General features: G+C 35.4%; 1 protein-coding gene across 35 annotated transcripts in view; it reads right to left on the bottom strand.

Annotated features, from left to right (window-relative positions):
• The window catches only part of MYT1L (myelin transcription factor 1 like), a 330,562-nt gene that overhangs the window by 60,754 nt on the left and 247,059 nt on the right, over window positions 1-22,749 (bottom strand). For 30 of the 35 annotated variants that reach the window (XM_083829888.1, XM_083829889.1, XM_083829861.1 and 27 more), the window contains 6 exons: window positions 20,479-21,456; window positions 15,703-15,837; window positions 13,050-13,140; window positions 10,684-10,791; window positions 7,275-7,486; window positions 1,247-1,494 (listed from right to left, as the gene is read on the bottom strand). In XM_083829888.1, the coding sequence (XP_083686014.1) occupies window positions 1,247-1,494; window positions 7,275-7,486; window positions 10,684-10,791; window positions 13,050-13,140; window positions 15,703-15,837; window positions 20,479-21,456 (1,772 nt within the window). The remainder of the gene's footprint in view (window positions 1-1,246; window positions 1,495-7,274; window positions 7,487-10,683; window positions 10,792-13,049; window positions 13,141-15,702; window positions 15,838-20,478; window positions 21,457-22,749) is intronic. The other 5 variants (XM_083829883.1, XM_083829877.1, XM_083829881.1 and 2 more) reach the window with 2 other exon arrangements.

Raw genomic sequence — 22,749 nt, 5'->3', positions numbered from 1 at the left:
GGGTGAAACATTAGGAAAGAGGCCCCTTCTGTTTTTGACATGTAAGACAATAAGCATTTTATTCCAACTTTTTCCACAGCATTGATACAGAATACAACTGTATTTTTACATGCCAGAAAGAGGTTTCCCTCTTATACAGTATTAAATAAATGAATGTAAAAAGAAACATTTGAAAACAAAATCATGAACCATTCCAGGTTAATATATGTTTTATTACTAATACCTACTGTTAAGGGTTTAGTTTGTTATGAACAATCTACAGGCTTTGCACGATGGGGGCAAGAAAACCTTTGTCTATATGCAGAAGAACAGAACATGTCTGCCATCTCAGAAGCTCTGCTATAAGCACAATAAAAACGTTTCCTCTGCACTGCATCTGTCTACTTAGCCATCTAGTGGTATCCTATATGTAGCACCGTACTGTTTGCTGGTACATGTTAAATACTCATTTTCAACAGCTATTAGAGTCAAAATTTAATGTTTGTAATTAAAAAATGAATATTCTGCTAACTCTTTAATGAATGTTAATAGTGCACTGTTTCTCTTTATATATAAAGCTTAAAAACAACATCTATCATTTTTTGTCTCTAATTCTATAACATATTAAAACTATGAACATACAAATCATCAGTGACCCTGCAGTATTTTTCAGCACCTTTGAAGTCACCTGTACGGGAGAGTTTATTGTTTGTTTCAAATGTCTTAAGCAATGACTTAAGAACTGCAATATCACAGACACACATAGCATACAAGTACCATAGATTTCTTTTTACTAGATCTTACAGCATTAGGTCCCATATATGACTTCTAAATGAAATTACATCATTAAATCTTAATACTTTCATAAAATGTATGAATCAGACAGTGTTTGGCAAAAAATTCTTTAGTGCAATTAAGACTACTTAAGCAACTCAAACATCTTTTATAATTATAGATCTCACTACTAAGAGACAAATTAAAAAAAAAAAAAAGAAAAGGGAGAAGAGTGAGTACATGCTATCATGCTCTCAGTATAAGCAGTTTATATACTGATTGGGATTTCCTGAGATACTTGTGAGCAATCTCCTTTTTTTTTTTTTTTTTTTCTGCTTAAGAGAGCCACCACATTATGTTAATTTTGAGGAAAATGAAAAAGAAAAAAAAAAAAAAGGAAGATGTGCTAAAGCTATTCTTCTTTCTATCAGAGGCACAAAGCTAGTGCAGAAAAGACGAATCTTCATCAACAAACAGAATTACTGATTTTTACCCTCGCACAGAGATCCTGAGGCTTAGTGGAGAGGTTCTGAGGCATCTCCCTGCAGCGGGTTGAGAGATTCAGAATAGCAGTAGCAGCCATGTGCGCTGCCTCCATGTCATGAGTATAGTCAAAGCTGCTCTTGCTGCAGGTACTGCTGGCACTGCTGCCTCCACCACAACTCATATTGCTGCTGCTGCTAGGGGCATAACTGCTTGTTGTGCTGCTGGTTGGACTTGAATTCTTACAGTAACGTTTAGCTGTGGGAAGAAATATGACAAGGATGACTCAAAAGAACTAACATTCCGCATAAGTGAAGAGAAAAACAAATTGCTGGAGGTGAAATTTATAATGAGCAACAAAACCATCCCCCCCCCCCCCCCCAAAAAAAAAAAGCAATAAGAATGATGGCTGTATTTCTTGATTTTTGTCTATGATTTTATACGCTAAATATGTGAGTTTGTATGAAATAACCTTCTGCACAAATCTGTATGATGTGATCATGAATTATTCTGACAAACAGGCTGGATTTAGAAAAGAATAAAAACACAAAGAAACACTGCTTTTACCCCACGTATACAGTCAGACAGAAGGTAGGATCTGCTCAGGTCACTCAGTTTTGTTAACGAGGGGCAACATAATGTTACCATAACATTATGGGACTTTTTTCATAGTTACATGAGCAAATGTAATTGTAAGGCCTAGACTCCCCAGAGCTACTGGAGAACAAGCCCACTATAAAGCTAATGGGCTTGGGTCTCCAGACCAAAGTGCTAACCGTATGTCCTTAAACACTTCATATTTAATAACAGGTTCTTCCTACACCACATTAGGTAATTAGCCATCAGAAAGGACAGGAGGAAGAGAACATGAAAGTAGAAAGAAGGTGGATCCACACCATGGATCTCACATAGGCAAAAGCAGTGGCTGTATAAATGGAAACAAGTGTAAGTGAAACAACCCCATCTTCAAACATCTCAAGTGCCTACAAATCTGTAAAAACAATACAGGCCAAAGATACTCACTCCTGCTTGCACTGAGGACAGAGGCACTCAGCTGTATTCTGGCTGACAGAAACCACTAGCGCGCTGACAAAGCTCACTTCCATCCCATTTAAACACAATGCAGAACAGTTGCTGCTTATAAGAACTGCTCTTTGCAGCCAAACGTATTACAATAATAATGCAAAACTGTCCTATTAGCCCACTTATTTCTTCAACCTTCTTCCCAAATTAACTATTTAAAAGCATTTCTATAAAATGCAAGAAAGTGTTGTCTGTTCTCCTAAATCTAAAAGTTTATGTATTTTCATGTAAAATAAAAGTCAAGGTCAGAGGATACATACATGGATATTACAGTGACTATTTCCCCTTTAGAGAGAAACATATACTGCAGAGATCATACCATATAGCACAGTATAACAATAACTAACTAGCATGCTGATTAGAGAGCTATACAAAAAAAGGTCAGACCCTAGCTAGAGCTCTTCTGTGATGGGTTCCATTTAAATGCCAGACTCTTCAGGTGTATTTGTCTGAGCAGACATACATATAATAATCTGCTCCCATGAGCACAGCCCATTTGTGAACCACAGGCTGCTGTGGTAGGCAGGCAGGGTTCAAAAGAAGAATCTGAAAGCAAAATATCTCTGCTAGAGCTTATGTCATCCTTCTTCTTTCTCTACAAAACTGAAAAAATCATGGCACTATTTTTACTGTAAAGGAAATAGCATTTCACTTAATTCATAACAGATGGAGTTTTCTCAGGAAAGCCACATAATGCACAGGGTGTGATTTTTTTTTTTTTTTTAAAGTGAAATGAATGCTAAACATTCATCACTTTTCTTTGTTTTGAACACATAGTATCACTACTCTAGCAGAGTATCCACTAATAATAAACCTGTGAACAATTTCTCCAGAGTTTCATCTTTAATATAGTAGTCAGTGGTGGTCATTAAAAATTCAGCATTTATCCATTGTTAATTTGCAATGGTATCCAAGACAGACAAGAATTTTCCTATACTTCAGGAAGAAAATAATTGAATAATTCAGTTTTTACTGTGTTAACACAGCAAGCACCCTGTACCGCTAAACTTGTCAAATTAAAAATATCTTTTAAAATTCATATGAACAAATACGACTTCTGTTACTAGTAAAAAATGTTAGTCTTCTTATAGGAAGTCACATTTAAACAAACATAAGAGACATGCTATATGGGAAATCATATATATAAGAATGTGTGTTAAAGAAAGGGAGGGAAACAGGCAGCTTTATAGATAAGACTATCCACCAGAAACTCATGCATGCTCTGATATGGACTCCTCTGTGGCCTTGGTTAACCTATATTATCCCTTGAACTCATTTTCCCTATAAATATAAAATTGCTTCTAAAATTTAGTTGTGCTGTGGTTTACTTGCATAACACTTTGAAGGTGTAAAGTGCTATAAGCATGCTACATGATTGTTAGATTTTAGATTACCAATGATTTAAGCAAAACTTGGAGAGAAATGGCCATGGTCATTTTAAAATTACTGTAAGTGTACATTTTAAAACATGTCACATAGCCCGGTCTGTTCATTCCACATTAGTTTTTCAGGAGAAACAAAGATGACTAATTCATAATGAATTAAATCAAGTCCATCTCTAAGGAAGGGAAAACTACATTGTTTCAATACCAGGCAATTCTGCTTGCTAGTAGACCAACTCTGTGGCACCAGGTTTGAAGATCTGCAGTCCAGGTATGCTTTATGATCCAGCAGTGAAACCAAATGTGGAAAATGCTTTTCCTGTTAAATAATAGACGCAGCTGCATATCCATCCAGCATGCTGGCCTCCCACTGGGCATGCCTAGGGACTGATTACAGAGAACCTCTCTAAGTCTACAGGCTCCTCTTGCTAATTAATGGAGGAGTGGAAGAGATCCCAACAACTTAAAGGACTAAACTCAGATATTTGGTATGCAATTAAATTCTACCCAGCCACCCTCATCCTCAGTATTGCCTAAACATGGAATCTGTTACATAAATTAATTACAGTTTCAATATGTTTTATGACTCACAGTGACAGATTCATCTCACCTAATTTCAGGTGATCTGACCTAGTCATTACAGGCTTTCTCTAATGGCATGGAAAAAAATAGGAACTTTCAGGTGATGATTCACCTGGTCAGTTTTAAATATGTACTTCAGGAGGAGATGAATTGCATCAAAGAAGCATCATGGTGAAATGAATCCCACCCTTAGTGTTTTCTCAGTGTTTAAATAGAAGGTCCCAGTATTGTCTGTGGGATGAGAGGAGCTCCTGTCATCACCTGAGAAACTGGAACAGTTGCTATCTTCTCTGCCTGCTGAGTCCAGATGTTCTTATCTCTGCTGCTGTATACCATAAACCCAATAAACCCAAGATGTGATCCACCATGAAACTGTTATCAAAGACAAAGCAAGTCCACAAACACAACCAGTACTTACTCCTAAACAATTATCAGAGCATCCTATCTCACAATATAATATATCCATTTTCTTTTTCCTTTTTTTTTTAATAAAGTTTAGTGAAAAAAATCAAGAAAATAATCCAGAGGAGCTATTTATGTTCATGTCACTCACAACCATACACTATTGAACATATAATCCCTTTCTCTGATGATGAAAATACAATGCTCGTTTACAATTAAAAAAAAAAAGATTGAAACATGAAGTTATTGATTTTTCATATCCTTAGACTATTTGTCTCATCTTATATAGTCAGAAAAAATAATCTGCTGCTTACTTACAAGTATTCCAGATAACTTTGGCTTCCTTTCAGCTTTTTCAGTATGACTTTTCAGAACTAAATCTGTTCTTATATAAATGTGTTTGCTGACATACATAATAGGTGTGCACTCTGTACCTCCATAATGGCTTTGGCATAATTTATTTTACACCCGACTATAAAATCAGCTAGAAATACTGCAAAATTTCTTGTGGAAAAGTGGCTCTTTTAAGTGAAGTGACTCTTCCTGAAATCACCTTCATATTCAGTTATTTCCAGTAGCTACCATCAAAATCCTTGTCCCATTGAAAGTCAGTGCCAAGAATTTAGTTAATCGTTCTATGACTTTAAGTGATTTTCCTGAGGAACTTTAAAGCCCTTTGCACATTTAAGACAAACATAACAGAGTGCCTGTGTAATAACAAATACAGGGGGATCCTAAAGGTTTCATGAATATCACTGATTGGGTACAAAGAAAAACTCAAATGATGTTCTGTGTCTGAGACCATGTCAGCATGGTCAAACAGTACACACATCACTTGGAAACAGCTACAGCATATGCCACCTGCTGCAGAGTCAGTGATATTGAGTAAATCCATAGGAAATTTGCCTTCATTTGGCAAACAACCTGCTCCAGCTGTAATGGGCATTAACTGTTCTGAGTACACAAGAACAACATATACTTGCTGTACCAGCATGAATCACATGTATCAGGGTCCCTCAGTACTCTCAGGCTTAGATAACGGAGCAGCGAAACAATATTGTACAAATCTAGACAGATTAGTAAAAAGATTGGATAAAAGTAAAATTTATTATTATACTAATTTATGTCAAAGGAAGATGAGAGTGTAGAAAGACAGTTAGATGTAGATCACCCTAATCTTTCATTATTTAAGGCCACTGTTGAACTTGTATTTGATGTAACATGTATTTTTAAGTTCTGATGATTTGGAAAAAAAAGTGTAATTTCTGATTCTTTGCTGAAATAGGGTCTTAAATGAGAAAAAATATATATTACTTGCTTAAACATCAGTAATTTGATCCATAAATATGCATATCCACAGATTCCCTAGCAATACACTGATTCTTCTGCAAGAGTAGACAGAACATACACACAAGAGTTGATATCTCATTTTTTCTTATATTTACCTTATATCATTAGTTTACTAAGTGCAGTTAGAGCTACTGCATTACCTTTAATAATGTTCAAGCTCTTATTCTGACAGGCAAATAAGACGAGTGTATGAGAGAAGAAAAAAGGGCATTTTTACTCAAAAATGTGTTGCCTTTCATAACCCTTCTCCTTTCTGCTATAGTGGAAGAACATGCCTGTTGATTCTATGAGAAAAAAAAAATCCAAAATATCAGAAATATGAAGGCAGGATCTGTAACAATATTCCCTTTCTCCACTTACCTACTTTTGAATGTCAGAACCTGCATTCAGATGTCAGCATAAATTGTTCTATATAGTATATTTATTTCTGTTTTCCTAAACAAAAATCTGACACCTGCTTGAAATTTCCTATGGTAGTCTGTGAGTAGCATAAAATATTCTAACAATGACAACAAAAAGATAAAGGCACTTTATTATTATTATTAGATATATATATATATAACTTGTATTGCTCTGAAAAAAGCTACAATCCAACTCCTCTATTCTTTATGATGTAGTTCATTTTTTTCCCCTAAAAAAATCCTCTTGCCTGATGGACACCGTTGTCTTCTCCTAAACTGAAGTCATGTTTAGTCTAATTTTAAACATATTACTTATGTGAGGTTTTCCAGAGAATTCAACAGGTGTATTCACAAGGACAAAATGAACAGAAATGCCTCATTAAATAAGTAGCAGTGATTTCTGAAGTGCAATGAGATACAGGTTTTCCACTTCCACGTCCCCATAGAGTAAGTATGTTATCTTTATGAGTTACCTGAACTACTGTACAGAAGTGAGAATACTAACGTGACCCATGAGGCCAGGTCTCCCAGATGGCAACATAACACACTGCTCCTGCACCACAAGAACTAGCTCTATTATTCAGCTTTTATTGCAATCTCAACACATCCCAGGAGCTTAATAGCTGGAGGTGTTCTTTTGCCAGTGCAACAATTGTGAAGCAAGAACCGAATAAAACAACAGTTTTTTAAAAAGCCTTTAAAATATCTTACACATGACAGCATTCCTCATAATACTATATGAACATGAAAACATGTCTTAATTGTATGATGTTTACATATACAACAACAAGATTAACTGCAAACTTGTCTCTCATGTATAAGAGTGTGCACCTCCTACCATCATATCCTTTGGGGGATATATCTCTGGATTGCACCTTGGGAGCTATGGCTCTCTTGCCATAGGCATGGTTGTCATAACTGTTATATTCAAACGTAGTCTTAGAGTATTTCTCTAGTTCCTTGGCCAAGTTGGAGCGGGGTGTGGTGGTGGGGACATTGTTTCTGTAGCCATACTGAGGGATCTCCAATTGCTTAACAAAGCACATGGGCCTAGAAATTAAAGATATGTAAAGTTTGTTAGATGCAGTTCAGTTTAATGTGTTTGTGCATAATTTATAGTTCAGATTAGAAAATCGTAGTTATTTCTTGTACTCAAGAGACAGCAATATATTATTGCATTTGCTTGGTTTGGTTATTTTCAGCAGACAAACAATATATATTTTCTTGAACAAAACCTAGACAAAACTAATTCTAATACCTCTAAATGTACCCTATACCTATTTTAAAATTCTGTTTTAAAATACTTCAGGGTTTCCCTTTCCCCATGTAATTGCATCACATAGCAAACATTTTCTCTTTTGGGAGGTGAAGCAAAAAGGGGTAAGTGGACCGACAGAAGAGGTTTGGACAAATTCCTTTAAATGTCAAAAACAAAAATTAGCAGTGGAAGCTCCGTTTAATCAATAGAGTTTCCTCTAAATTTCTTTCAACAGAGTTGTACTCTGTTTTTCTGTATGTTTTCCAATGGAGTTAGTCCTGTTTCATCCTGTTGCATTCTTCAGTATACAGATCCAGGTTAATTTTGAGAAATACACACAAGATTCTCACAATCTCTGTGGACTTTGAGCCGCTGCCTCACAGGTCCTGCTCACCCTTAAATGCAAGGTTCTGGCAGGAGCTGCAACTCTTGCTACACAGATACACACATGAAGGAAGTTTCTGCGAATGAATACAGAATAAAAATATCAGCTAAATTTCTCTTTCCTTTAGGGTCAGAGAGGATAATCAGGAAAAGCCCCAACTGATCTTTCAGGTCACTGAAGTAAGTTTTGAAATAGTGAAGGAATGCTGTAGTGAACTCCTCCACTGTCACGCTGTCTTCTGCATGTGGACACAGAAGTCATCAGCTCTTAATGTATAAATTAAGTAAATAAAGGTCAGATCCTGCAAGCTTTACCTACATAAGAAAGTGTTATATAAATGGATCATAGGAAGCAAATGCTACACAGTGATGCACGTCTACCTATTGCATTTAGCAGGAGGTAAAGATGATGAACAACACACCTGAAGTGCTTCTGCTGGAATCAAGAATCATATCAAGCTTGTTTTTTTATTTCTTTTGTTTTCTGTACTGCATTTATAAACAGAGGAAATAGAAGGAACATTCACAGGATCACAAATTCAGTCAAGACCAGAAGAATCATCATGCTGGCTGACAAAATGGGATGTGATGTCTAGTAAGAATTAAGTTTTGAATATAATGGTTTTTTTTTTTTTTTCTGAAAGAATTCTTTTTCATATAATTTAGTCAGGATATGTATGTAAAGATCAGCCAAAAAATCATATTATTCATACTATTCCCTTTGACTTATGTATGCTCATTTCTTTAGAGAGGTTTCCTTCCAAAATACAGGGTGCTCATGTATACAATGAGCTGATATTAATAGTATTTTAATCGTATCTCAAGATAATCTACACTTATCTAAAAAAAATGCAGTTCAATTCCTGCACATTCAATGCAAATCCAAAATTTCTACAGAACAGAAGTCTTATGAGTTTGACTTCTTTCAAAGAAATTTTAAATGCAGGTGGGATGGAAACTGGCATGAAGACAAATATTCGGAATTTACTCTTGGAGCATCTCTGTCTCCCCATCAGACACCTGCATGTAAATATAAATAACTCCCAAGTTCTTCATCTTAAATACTTCAATGACTTAATGGTAAAAGGGAAAGCAGGAGATAAGATGAAAGCATTGGGTGAACTGCCTATAAAATTTGAAACACAGTGCAGACTCGCAAGCAAAGTTAAAACTGCTATGCAACTTCCTAGGGAGTTTGCCAGCAAACTAGATGAGCTTTTGAGTAGTTGCCTTCTTTGTATGGCATCTGACTTCAGTGACTTCTTTCTAATGAGCAGTGTTAAAAACCACTGCATTTTTCATTTGCCTTTTCCAATAAGTGAGAAACTATGTTATTCCCTCAAAAGACCTTTTTTTATTAACAGGTTTTAAACAATCTTTCTCTAAGAAAACTGTCTGGGATGCTACATGAAAAATAGCATAACATGAATTAGGGACAGTTAAAACAAAGCCCATCAAAAATAATCCGAGGAACATAAAAAAGGTCAATAAGCTCTACAAAAAATATTCTGCAGATGTGAACCATAATTCTGTGTTCTTAGGTTTATTAGTGTTTTTTTGAAAAGACCATCAAGATTAGATGAAGTTTCAGAGAATATGCAAAGAATAATGTTGTTAATACAGTAGAAAATTTTCATTTTAAGCTACCCTATCAGATTTTAAATCTAGAGGATAACCAAATACTAAGAAACCTACAGGATCAGTAGGAAATTCTGGAATCTAAAGCTGTGGCCCTTCCTCCATGTTCTTCACAACAGCTGAGAGGGATGTACCTAATCTAGCCCACAAATATCTCAGTATCCATGGAGAAATTCTGCAGCTCTTGGGGCATCATCAATATAAGGCTTGTAAAATCACGCAGAAGTCTAGTCCCTTTACATGTATCCTTCACACTTCAGCTCCTTAGAAACAATATTTTTTCCACCCACATATCTCAAAAGGAGAGACAATAGCACAAAGCTGGATACAGCTTTGGATAAATGCAGAATCCTATGTGGATGAAGAAAATGGGTATAATTATGTCAAATTGGTTCAAGGTCCTTCCCATTAAAAAATTTAGGACAATTTTTCTCTTTCCATCCTTCCTGGCAGTGAGTGGGGAAATAGACAAAGAACTATATCTGACCTTATTTTGGAATCTAAGCTACACACGTCATTTTTCCACGTGTCCTGTTAAAAGGTCTACTATCATTTTGGTAATGCAAATAGGGCTTCTGGTTTAATTTAAACTGATATTTACTAGTAAAAGCCTGCTGAAAAAACCAAGACTTACCGGTAAATATTAGTTTATTCCCAAAAGATACCAACTTTTTTCACATTGTTCTTAGACTTTGCACTCCAGCAGTCATCTTTACACCAAACAATGCCTAAGACAAAAATGAGCTTTTCAGCTTTACATGTATTTGCCAAAATAATTACCAACCCTCCCCCATGTAAATTGAGTGGGAAATATATTCTGTGAGAATTGGATCCAGAAGCCCTAATTCTAAATCTTCTTTAAAGGAGATATATATGTATATACAATGTATATAAATATAAATTCTCAGATTAGGTGAATGTGTGATGAATTCTGCATAATAATAAGTATTATAGTGATTTCTAATACCTTAAAACCCGATCTGATGCCTGGTTTGATTTTGACACATCACAGTTCTGATGCTTCTCTTGAGCTTTAGCCAGTTTCTCTGCTGCAGCAATAGGACATCCAGAGAGGCTGCAATTACAGAAAGGAAATTTAATTGTCTTGTCCTGCGTAGTTTCACATTATAGCACTGATCCAATTACTCCTTCTCCTCCTTAGCCTGCATCAGGAAGAATCTGAAGGAAAAGACTTTCCAAAAGCTTTTTGGTCATATGTATTTTCTCTAGACTTCCTTTCTTCTGTTTTCAAAGTTGCATGGTAGATCTTATAACTGCTCTTCTTCTCTGACTGTATATGGGTAGATTATTTATGGATGTCAGCCAGTGAACATACCAGTAAGAGAGGAGAATATACCCTGGAATCTACTGTGCAGCTCTGTTAGCAGACTTGTGACCTTTACACATCTACAAATGTTGCCAATGAAATGGCTGCTGAAGATGATTAAATGATAGTACCATTTAGGCCAAATTTTGTGCTGCTTCACACTTCATTCAGCTCCATTAACTCCAATCTTTTTGCAAGGCATAAAAATGAGTGCAAAATTTGGCCTAGGGTCTCTAAATCTACATCTCAAATATGTTATGCTTAGTGTTTGTTCATGACTTTCAAGCACTAAGGTATGTTTCCTAATAGTAGATGATGTAACATGAAAAGAAATTGCACTTGAATTAAAATTCAGTTAAATTTGCAAATGCTGTACTACTGTTAAAGTGACTAAAATATGCCTGATTCTTCTGGAAAAGATTTAGAACAGTGAAAAACAAGTATATTGATGCCAGCAGATGGTGCTCTTAGTAAAGTTGTAAAAACCTGTGACCTGACAATGGAGGGGGTCCTTTCCTTGTCACAGTCTATCGAACACTTATGTGACCGCAGCTCTCTGTGTTCTCCACAGGAAAAGAAATTAAAATGAAAGGCAAATCAGCGCATTCCCAGATGTTCCTTTCTCCAAAGGGAAAAAAAAAAAAAATGAAGCAGAGCAAAATGCCCCAAAAGCTGCAGAAAGAGGTGAGCACAGACTGCAGACTGCTCCCCTCAGCCCTCCCTCATTGTCCTAGATCTGCAGAGGGGTGAGAGTGCTCTGGAGTCATACCGGAGGGCAGCTGCTCTCTATTGACATACTCTTCTTCAATCATCACCTCTAATATTCTAGTAGGTATCCAACCAAAATTGAATGCTGCTTTGAGCAGTAGTAAATCCCCAAAAACCTTCTCAGAGATTTTTGCAGCATCTAGTAGCAGCATCACTACAGAGAAGAAAGGGGTACCCGAGTTTCTTGATGAGGTACCCACGAGAGTCCAGGAGGCATGTAAGGGGGGCTCCAGTAACCCGTAAGACTGAACATCCAGCACCTGTGTAATCCCTTAAGCCTTCATGTTACAATTAACAGTAAAAAAGGAATTAAATAATAGGAACTTTGCATCCTTTTACCTTCTGCTCACATTTCCTGGATTTTTTTTCCCTAAATTGTAAGGAAATAAGCAAGACCTCATTATTTGAGGAAAAATTATGACATACTAAAAGTTATAGTAATTTTTTTTTTTTGGTGACAGAATTTAAAAGGCAGTGACATCCCTTGTATAAGAATCTATTATTAATTTTAGGAAACTATAGAAAAGTTGTATTTTTTCTCAATCTTCCTTTGTTTGACTATTTATATTGAGCATTTTTGGCTTCTAATTTTTTAATTTAATGAGACATTTTCATAACGTTTCTTAATCAAGCAAAATTCTACTTTAATTACATCTGAATAAAGACTTGGGGGTTGACACTAATTTTTTTTTTTTTTTGAAAAGTTAACTCTTACAATGTCTGTGTATTCAAAACGTTGTTTCTCATGTATAAGATATCATTTTTAGGGGTAGAGTGGAATTTTTCATGTATTATAAAATAGTCTCTGAAGAGAGTGAAGTGTGAGGACAAGAACTCTGTCCTAGTCTTGATGATATTGGCAGACTCTTCCTTGTCCCTGTGACAGAGAAGAAGTCATACCATTCATTTTGTATCACTGCTAATACCAATACAGAAAGAAAAAGAAAAAAAAACAAAACACACACCACACCCAAAAACCTAACAGATGATTAAAATGTCTTCTGTGAATCAATTCATCCATACTGAAGCGAATGAACACTTGTCCTCCCCAGAAAATGCATGAAAAAACTCTTTACTCTTTAAAGCAGATAAAGCACATGAAGCACCATCTGTCAATCTTAGAAACAAAACAACAGAACACACACTCACACTTCCCCCCCAGCCAGTGGACTGCTAGAAGGGCTGCAGTTCGGAGGCACTGTTCCCTCTAGATTGGTGTCCAGTGATGGCATCCTTACCTTCGGTGGGAATTCCTGTTGCTATTTACGTGGCCCCGGCCTGTGCAGCCTGGTGTAGGACACTTAAGAACATTTTCATGCATGGCAAGAACTTGACAAGGAGAGTAAGAGAAAACAGCAGAGTATGAAAACAAGAAAAAAAAAATCAAATCCCAGTATATATGAAATCATTTTTAAACAAAGCAGGATTCATTAACAACCAGCATTCCTCAAAATACATGTGACACACATAGCCAATAAAGCCTGATGAGGAAAGTACGTATTGTGACCCTACTCTCTTTAACACAGGGCAACAGTGGAAGTTAGGTTACAGAACCTATAATCAAATGTATCTTCAGTGCAACAGTGAAGCAGAAGACTTCCAACATCTTCTTCATACAAAAACACCGAGCAAACACCAGCTCAACAGTAAACTGTGAGCTAGCAACAATCCAATGAAAAAATATGGACTCAAAAAATTCTTTCAGGAAATGTATGTGCTCAAAATATACAGCTTTATATACACAGTATCAAACTCGAGAATGAAAATCTGCTCTCAAGTTATACTGGTAGAACACTGAATTATTTTAAATATACCTCAGCACAACCCTGATTAGAATTTGATACTAACTATAAGACAGTCCAATTGATCTAGGGCTCAGTTCAGCCCACATCCACATAGAAATACCATTCATGTCTATATGACGAGCAGAACTGGTCTTTTTATTTTAACTTGCATTGTCCACAGATGTGAAAATCGCAATGGATAGATTATTATTATTATTATTATTTTAAAGACTGAAAACTAAAAAAAAAAAAAGCAATTAGAAAATGAGGGATGGTGGAAAACAAAACAAAGCAAACAACAACAACAACAACAAAAACCTTTGTAAAAAAGAAACAAGTGGTACAAGCTTAAGCAAATAATCTGCTTTACATCTGCATCCATTGCAAACTGAATGGAAAATTTACTCCCAAAGCTGCTCAGAGCAACTCTTTTTGGAATCATAAAACTCATGCTATGAAGTGCCAAATTATTAAGAGCTTTTTGGTAACACTAAACAGTTTTGTATGATGTGAGACATATCTGAATCCATGTCTCAGAGCTGGATTGGCAGTATACCACTTTATGGAAAGAGGCTATCCAGCTCTTACAAAGTTCCAGTTTTCTCATACAAGAACTAGTCTGGAAGCCTGTATTTAGTTCTCACTCAAAAAAGGTTCTAATAAAATCAGTGAATTCCTTGACTGAGTAAAGAACTGAATAAAAGCTGTTCAGAGACTTGAGAAATTAACCACATATACTGATTAAAAGATAACCATCATCATCACCCCTTCATCAGTGTACTAAAATATGTATAGATGCAAAAGCTTTACTCTGAAATTCCTACTGTTCAAAGCTGTTCTTGAAACATGCTTCACAAGGCCAACATCACAGGAAAAAATAAAAAGATGAGCTCACCTTTTTCATTTTATTAGGTACAAGAGCATGCAAACAGTTTAAAGCTATATTCTTCTTTGATTTACAAAGTCTTCTAAAGAGCTTTTTATTTACCATTTATAAAAATGAGAGAACTTTGAGCAACTGAAAAAAATATTTATGCTTCAGAAAATTACAGGGTCTTGCAAAGGAGAGAAATGAATCTATCTGTTCTACGGTATTCTGAGATCGACCAAGATGCAGCAGTTTCCTAGAGCACTTCCTCATTACTACTTGGAGAAGCCACTCTACCATGAAAGAGGAAACTTCTTATGTCTGCTACTCTTGGTGTGCGGATCTATTTCCACTTTTCTGTCCTTCAGAAACTACTTCCCTTTGGAAATTGGGGAACATTTAAGTCCTGTCTTTAATGTTTCCTTTAGTCATTTATAAATCTATTGAGATTAGGTCTGTAAGTGCTGATGGACAGTGGGGATTTTAGGCTATAGGATTCAACAGAATAACTCAATTTTTAAATTAGTATGAAAGAGAACTGTATCTTAGGTAGATGCCTGTCTGGCATATAGCAACATAGAGCAATTAGCTTCAACAGAACTATGCCATTTCTACCACCCAAGGAGGTTGATTTCTAGAAACGGAGCTCTCTGCTTTCTGATTAATGTCTGTGTCTGGATGGGTGAACCTCCCTCATACAAAATCCATTGATGTGTCAGGAAATTCTACCCATGTAAATTACAGGGGAATATTGCTCAAAATCCTGAGGTGTGTAACTAAGTAAACAGTCAGATTGTTATTTTTAATAATATAAATTAGTTTAAGATAAACTATGTTTAAGACACAACAACAACAAAGGAAAGGGGCAGCAAATTTTTCAAGTACAATTATTCCTGTACAAGACAACAGGGACAGTTGATGTGACAAAAGCACGCAGAAGAAAAAGCAGTGCACATCTTCTGGAAACCTTTTTCTCTGTTGACTGAATAGATCTATTTAAAAACAACCTAGCATTCTAAAATCAAAGAATACAGCTTTAAAAGTTGTTCTTTTAGTGTAAAAGTTAGTAGAGAATGGAAATGATGGAATAAAGGAAAAAGTATAACACAGAACAGTTGACTAAGTTGAGACAAACCATACTGAAAAATAAAATTAATTTTTAAATTAAAGGTTTATAAAGCATGCTAGAAAAATCTTTGTAGTTTTATCCCCAGTTTCCATGAAACAATGTGAACTTACTTTCTGGAGGGACCCTATCTTTGTGTGGGCATCCTGACAAACTGCGGTGATGGGGGTAAAGCCCCGTTACATGGCCAGTTCCATCACACCCAGGGGTAGGACATTTGCTCTCTTTCTTTTCTGTTCTTGAGGGATCTATAATTTACAACAAATGTGTCAAGTGAATGATGCTTTACACATTTCTGTAAGAAGGTTCATTTAATCATGTCATTTACTCTTCGGTAAATGTTTTTTTTTTTTTTAATGAAAACTAGAACAAACAAACAAACAAACAAACAAAAAAACCCTTCTACTTCTTAACACAGTTTTGTCACTTTTATCCCATTATCTTCTTTTCAGACTGCAGGCTCCTATGATCATAGCAGTATCCATTCAGTGTGATTGGAAAGTGACCATTTTGTAGCAAAGCCATACCACTATCAATCAACGTTCTGCTGGCAAGCATCAGCTCAAGGGTGTAAGATCATTTGGAAACTGTTTAGTTGGAGTTTCCCTTCTTTACATTCTTATTTGCCTGATTTATTAAATTCTGCAAACGTATTGTCACAGAAGTTCAATGTCCTTAGAGTAGCAAACCCAGCTCTTTAACATAATGATTCAATGATTCAGCATAAATAAATCCCTTTTCCAAGGTTCTCTGAGCAGATGACTCTGTTTTCTTTAAATTCATTATAAACAGTAAAAATATTCCTTTCTCTTCAATAAATTATGGTGGGGTAAACACTGTAATCAGAATTACTGAAAGTAGCACTTGCTGTGCAAATTTGTGCCATTACAAACATGCATATGTAATGCTTGAATATTCATATGCTTAAAAGGTTAATGACCTTTTAGAATGTTGTTCGATCTTCTGTATACAAATCAATGAAAAGTCTGAATAGATATTTTTTCAACAAAATAAGGTTTTCTGCCAAGAAAGTAGTGGAACTGCTGATGAAATTTATCTTGAACTAGAATTTGCTCACATACTTTATCAGCTTGTTTTCTTTTACAGAACATCTGTAAATAACGTTCCTAGCCTTCCAGACCAGCACATGATACAAATCACATCTCATCATTTTGATTACAGTTGTCAGATTTTGGAGACTATTCCAAATATTTATATTAGTATTGAAGGAATAAAATTCAGGATACTCTAACTGCTACCATTTTGGATCACAATCAGACAACATCCCCTTTCCATCTTTTTTAGTCCAGCCTCCTTTCAATACCCAATCTGAGCTATCCTCATTTAAGTATTTTTTGCTGCTCTTGTCATTGCTCTGCTTCAGGAATTATGCTTTCTTCTCTGGAAAATAAGATTTTTCTATGTGTTTTTTACAAAGTCTTTCTTACATTAAATCCCATCCCAGCTTTAATAAATGCAACCCTCAGTACAATCAGTAGAAATTTCAGTACTTGCAGACCTTCACACACAATCCATTTTTTTAAGCATGAATAAACCCATTTTTTTTAAGCATGAATAAATAGAATCCAGAGCTCACATTCAGTTGTGGACTTATTTTTCCTTGATTTCCCTCTAGTAGTTTTATATGAATATACTCTTACATTCCAAGTCCATCCGAAACGCCTTCATTTTAGAGAAACTCTTCAGCTCTTTTCAAATGACTCTCCATGTTTTAAATCCATTCTTCAATTTTAACGTGATATTTAAACCTTGGATTTTGAAAATGGAATCCCTAATTGTGAAAGTTTTACTTTACTTAGCCTGCATGTTAACTGTAGTATACAGTTTTATTGTTTTGTTTTGTTTTTTCCACGCTCTTTAATGATAAATGCACATACATATCCATCTTCAAAATGCTATACAATTATCACAACACTCTTGGAAATACCATAATCTTATACTTCAGGAAATTGTAACAAAGAGATCAAAAAGTTAAACCCAAGGCCACAAAAGGAGTGAATGTCAGAGGAGGGATTAGAATTCTTGCCAGATAGGCCTGTGCTGAGACCACTAGAACAGCAAGCCCACAGCTACATACATACACAATTCTAAGCAACTCTTCATGTCAAATACTTTAGGATGTGTAAAAGTATTAGATATGTGAATAAGTAATGTAAATGAAATATAAATTATGTAAATATAACAATATTCAAGGACTGCAAAAAATGTAGATGATTAGTAGACCATAATGGCTTTTTATAGATTTTAAACTAGAGAAACTTTAGCTACTCCATGTTGTAGTAACTCCACTGAGGTCAATGAATGCATTCTAATTTAGAGCACCTGAGGATCTGGACACTTACATCTTACAATGTCAAGTAAATAATCTACAGTATTCAGGTCTTTATGCTGTAAGGTTATAGCACATTATCAGATCTTTAATAGCCTTTATGGTCTAATGAGTCAGAAAAGATGCTGTATACTATTCTTAATGATTTCAAAACTCACATAAAATTGTACTTGCAAAATTTCCCATTGCTTTTAATGGAAGACGTCTGACTAAACTTTCCGTAACTTGTTACAAAGCACTAGATACTCTTTTGTAAATCCTAAATGGCAGAAATATTACATAGTTTTATTTAATTCTGCAACATATCTTCGTTCTTTGTCACAATGGGAGTATTGGCTGAGTGAATGTTGCCAGAGGACTCAAAAGGTCTTAATCATAAACTTCAGAAGAAAGTTTAGACTGTTGTTTAGACAGTTTTAAACAGCAGGGAAAAATTAGTTAGTGGTCCTTTAATGGTTGTTTCAGTGATTTCTGAAAGCAGAACTCCTCAAAACAAAAGGCAGAGGTATTTCTCACTGCAAACCTGTGTACCCAAAAAGTTTCCACTTAACCATATCATACATCTCTGTGGATAACACTTCCAGGAGTATTTGGAAGATAATATGTGAGTTCAGAACAAACAATATAATCAATTGCCTTACTTAAAGCTTCCTCTCTCAACAAGTGCAATAGTGTTTCTTATGTTTTTCAAAGTAAGGAAGGAATTGTTTTTTCTTTCTTGCCTTAAAAAAAAAAAAAAAAAAAAAGGTGTAGAGCTATCCACTGCACAAAGTTTCTTGGTCCAAACTACCACAACATTTAATGTTGTCTTTTGGGTCTCTGGCTGGGGTTTGGACCCATTATTGATTCAGCTGCCAAGGGACAGAACGGTTCAAAGAAGCTTTAGAATTTACTGAAATATTTAGTTCATACTTTTGCCATTGTTAGAGATTATACTGTCTTTTTGGAGACAGTAGATCAATATGCAGAAATGCTTTCCTATCCATACAGAGACTGGAAGGGCTGGACGTTACCAGAATTAAAAGGTTCTTGAAAAAATAATAATGTTTTGTCATGTTTTCTGTGGTTTTATTAGAGACATATTCAAAGGGAAAAAGCACCTAATGTACGTCATATGCAAACGACATTTAGAACAACATCTGCATGGCTATGCAGAAATACACTAACTAACATTGTCTTCCCCAAGTACCCAAAGTTACTAAAGCATTCACTGGACTATGGTGTTTTTTTTTTTTTTTTAAACCAACAACAATACTTCAATACTTCACTAAAATACATAGCACAACAGTATTTGACAACAGTAATTTCCATGCTTTTCTAAGAGACTGGACATTACTTTTCTTTAAGTTTTGTAAAAAAAGATCAAAGCCTTCCTTGGACCAAGATATTGCCTACCTGAGTGATACAGGGAGATCTTAGGGAATTACTCTTTCAAAACAAGGAATTATAAAAAGGAGGAAATTGCCAACCATCCCAGTTCATTTTCAGAAAGGAATCCAAGTATTGTTATAACAAATATAAGATGAGACCAGTCCCTGCTTAGCAAGTCCTAAGAAATACCATGTCCTCAACTTCCACTAAAGTCAATGGGAATTAAGGGTGTTCAGTGAATCTCAGGATATACTGAACAATTTATACGATACAGCCCTACATGTACAGATGTTGATACATTAAAGAGTGGTGTGGTAATATAAAAACACCATCACCAGGATAATCCCGTAAATTAAAACGCATTCTAAAGGTAACCTTTAGTCTGTTTTTTGTTTGTTTGTTTGTCTTTTTTTTTTTTTGGTTTTGTTTTCTTTTATATTGAATTATGGTCAAGGCAGCACCTTAACTGTTTCCACAATGGAATGAAACCAGTGAAGTGGAATGCACATAAGAAAGAAATTGCTATTGATCTCAGCCCAGGCCACACCATGCCTTGCATAGCAAATGGTTTCCATTACCTTACTATCTTAAGATAATTAATGTGCAGTCACTGCCCCTATCTTATGTTATCGGTCATTCTGATACTGTTCAATTTCTATCAGGCAATTCTACATTTTAGATGGGAGAGGCTTCATCAATAACTGTCGTTTGATGATAATTTTACAAATCATGATGCCACCTATCCAATCCAACCTGTAAAATATGCACTTTAAAGCTGATTGACTACCTGCTACATAAAACCCCACTCTCTGATATAGTTTGTTTTTAGTAATTACTATAAAATGTATTAAATGCTTGAGAAAAATCTTTGCCTCTTTCAACATGATCTCTTATTTGCTTTGTTTCCCTGAAAAGTTATTTTTTTTTTTAATTTAGCCAAATGATATTCACTGAAATACTGTACAGATTTCTAACATTGCAGAATGAGCTTTTTTTTTTTTTTTATAGTCACAGCATGACACTATTTTACAATCATGCCACACTACTACAATTTAAACAAAGTTCCCATTTTGTAGAATTAATAACTTCATTTCAGAATTCTATGCAAAACTTAACACGTTAGCTCATACTTTCTCATGACATAACATACGGTATATAGAAATATTACCTTTACCATAATATGGCTTTTTGACATGGCCGTCACTGGGTTTAGGCTTCCTGTCATCCCCAGAAAGTTGTCTTGGAGACTGTTCCTCAAATGATCTCATATTATCCCTCCTTCCAGCTTCCACTGCCATTTTTTCTCTCATGGCTTTTGCTCTCTCAGTTTCCAAAGCAATTGCTTTCTCAAGAAGGGTTAAGTTACCTTTTGTCATATCAAACACTTCTTCAGACCTATCTGAAGTAATAGAGGTGGTATCATCGTCTCTTTCATGACAACCATCCTCCTTTGCACAGCTAGAAAAAGTCCTAGATCTGGGGCTCAACTGTTCTTCAAGCCTCATTAGGTTCATCATATCAGAGTAATTCCGGTCTGGTGTTCTTCCTTGGAAGTCATCTTCTTGCCTGACATGCTGACGAGTGTTCATGTTTTGCTGTTGATTTCTTTCCTGTGGGTTTGTCTCACTGAGTTTCCTAGCCAGATCAAAACACTGGTTCCTTAAGCACTCCAAACTGCTGAGACACACCTCTTCATCACTCTCCTCCACCATTTTTTCCGTAAGTCCATTGTTCACAGGCTTCCCTAGCATTACAAAGTTCATATTCCTATTATCTTGCTGTGAAGTATTGTCTGCATAATTTCTGTCATTAATGTTTTCTGATAGCACTACACCATGTCCTTGTGCTAGTAATTTAAGGGAGTCCACTGTTTCCCTAACAACATCGCTGTCTAAATCTAAACTCAGCTCACTTTTCCGACCAATATTTTCATTTTTGTCACTATCATCTTCCAGACTATTAGATGTATTGCTGTTCATTTCTGATTCTGTCCTGGCTCTGTATGCTGCATCCTCTGCAATTTTGCCAAGATTTAACAATGACTTGGCCACCAGTTCATCGTAATTATCATACTCATCATTATTGTTATCGTCTTTTTCTGTGTCTTGCATTATTCGAGTATTGTGACAATTCATTTGATGGTCTTCTGCATAAAAAACAGAAACAAAGAAAGAAACAAAGAAAGAAAGAAAAAGGAAAAGAAAAGAAAAAAGTGGCTACAATTGGAACTGTTGTTGCAATCGCATGGACAGAAAACAAACTGCATGTCAAATATTGTTAATCATACAGCAATTCTATTACACTAAGGCCCATGTGCAGTTAAGTTTTATTAAGTGAATTTCTCTATAGTCCAGAAGGCTATTTTTGCTTATTTGCTATTCTCATGAATTTCTTTCACAAGTATGATAAGAAAAAGACAATCAAAATGCTAATTCCTACTACTGCTAAAATATTATGGCATAGAAACTTATGTTTCTCCTTTCACTCCTAGATTTATAGTTTTATGGGGTTTTCTACAATCATATCACTGATATGACATAATAGCCTAGGTTTCAAACTTTTCTCACTCCTGTATCTCCTGTTAATGTGGAAGGTGGCAATGGAGTGAGTACTACTGGATTTATTCTCTTAATGGTGAATAACATTCACCAAAAGAGAAAGAATATACAACAAACAGAAAATTGACACTTTTTTTTTTTCATACCATACACACCATTAACACTAGATAACCAGTAACTATATGCAAAGATCAAAATAACATTTTACTTAGTGGATCCATCAGTAGAAATCAAAATCTCTCAGTTTAGCTATGTAAACTGTGGAAAAGTAAGAATTTTAAAGTAATTGTTACATGAAGGGAAGATAGAAGCAATGATATGCATAATACAATTTTCAGTTAATATGCTAGCCCAAGTTATACGGTCATACATGTATGGTAGGGCTGTTATTTCTACTAGCCTGAATATTATAACAGAATGGTACAAAGTTACTATGTTTTACTTAGCTTTGCTTTAGTAACTGCTGAAAAATAGGGGGGCAACTTAATAAGGTGGAGTCAATGTGAGGCCCTGAGGATGAGATTCATTTCACCTAACTTTAGATATGAGTAAGGCAGGCATCCGTACCCCAGTATGCTACTCAATAATCCCGTCCTTGGTCAAAAAGAGAAGCAGACACTTTAAGGCTATAATCCACCTGATTTGGTTGTTATCTTCCTCACAATAAAATGAATCACTTACTAGAAGTGCTTGTTTCTCTTCACGGACAATAAAGGGGCTCAGAGTAGATGTCTACCTTAAAGATATCTGTATTTGTTCAGATGAATATCATCCAGACATCATTTTCTGATATCTCATGTTAACTCAGAAGTTATCTCATTCTTAGACCCATTCTTAATACAGATATACATTCACCATTATTTACTAACGAACGTCTCATA

The sequence above is a fragment of the Anser anser genome (genome assembly GCF_964211835.1).
Source record: "Anser anser genome assembly, chromosome: 3".
NCBI classification, from domain to species: domain Eukaryota; kingdom Metazoa; phylum Chordata; class Aves; order Anseriformes; family Anatidae; genus Anser; species Anser anser.
Note: the sequence above shows the minus strand (reverse complement) of the source record. Positions and strands in the feature narration are given on the sequence as shown.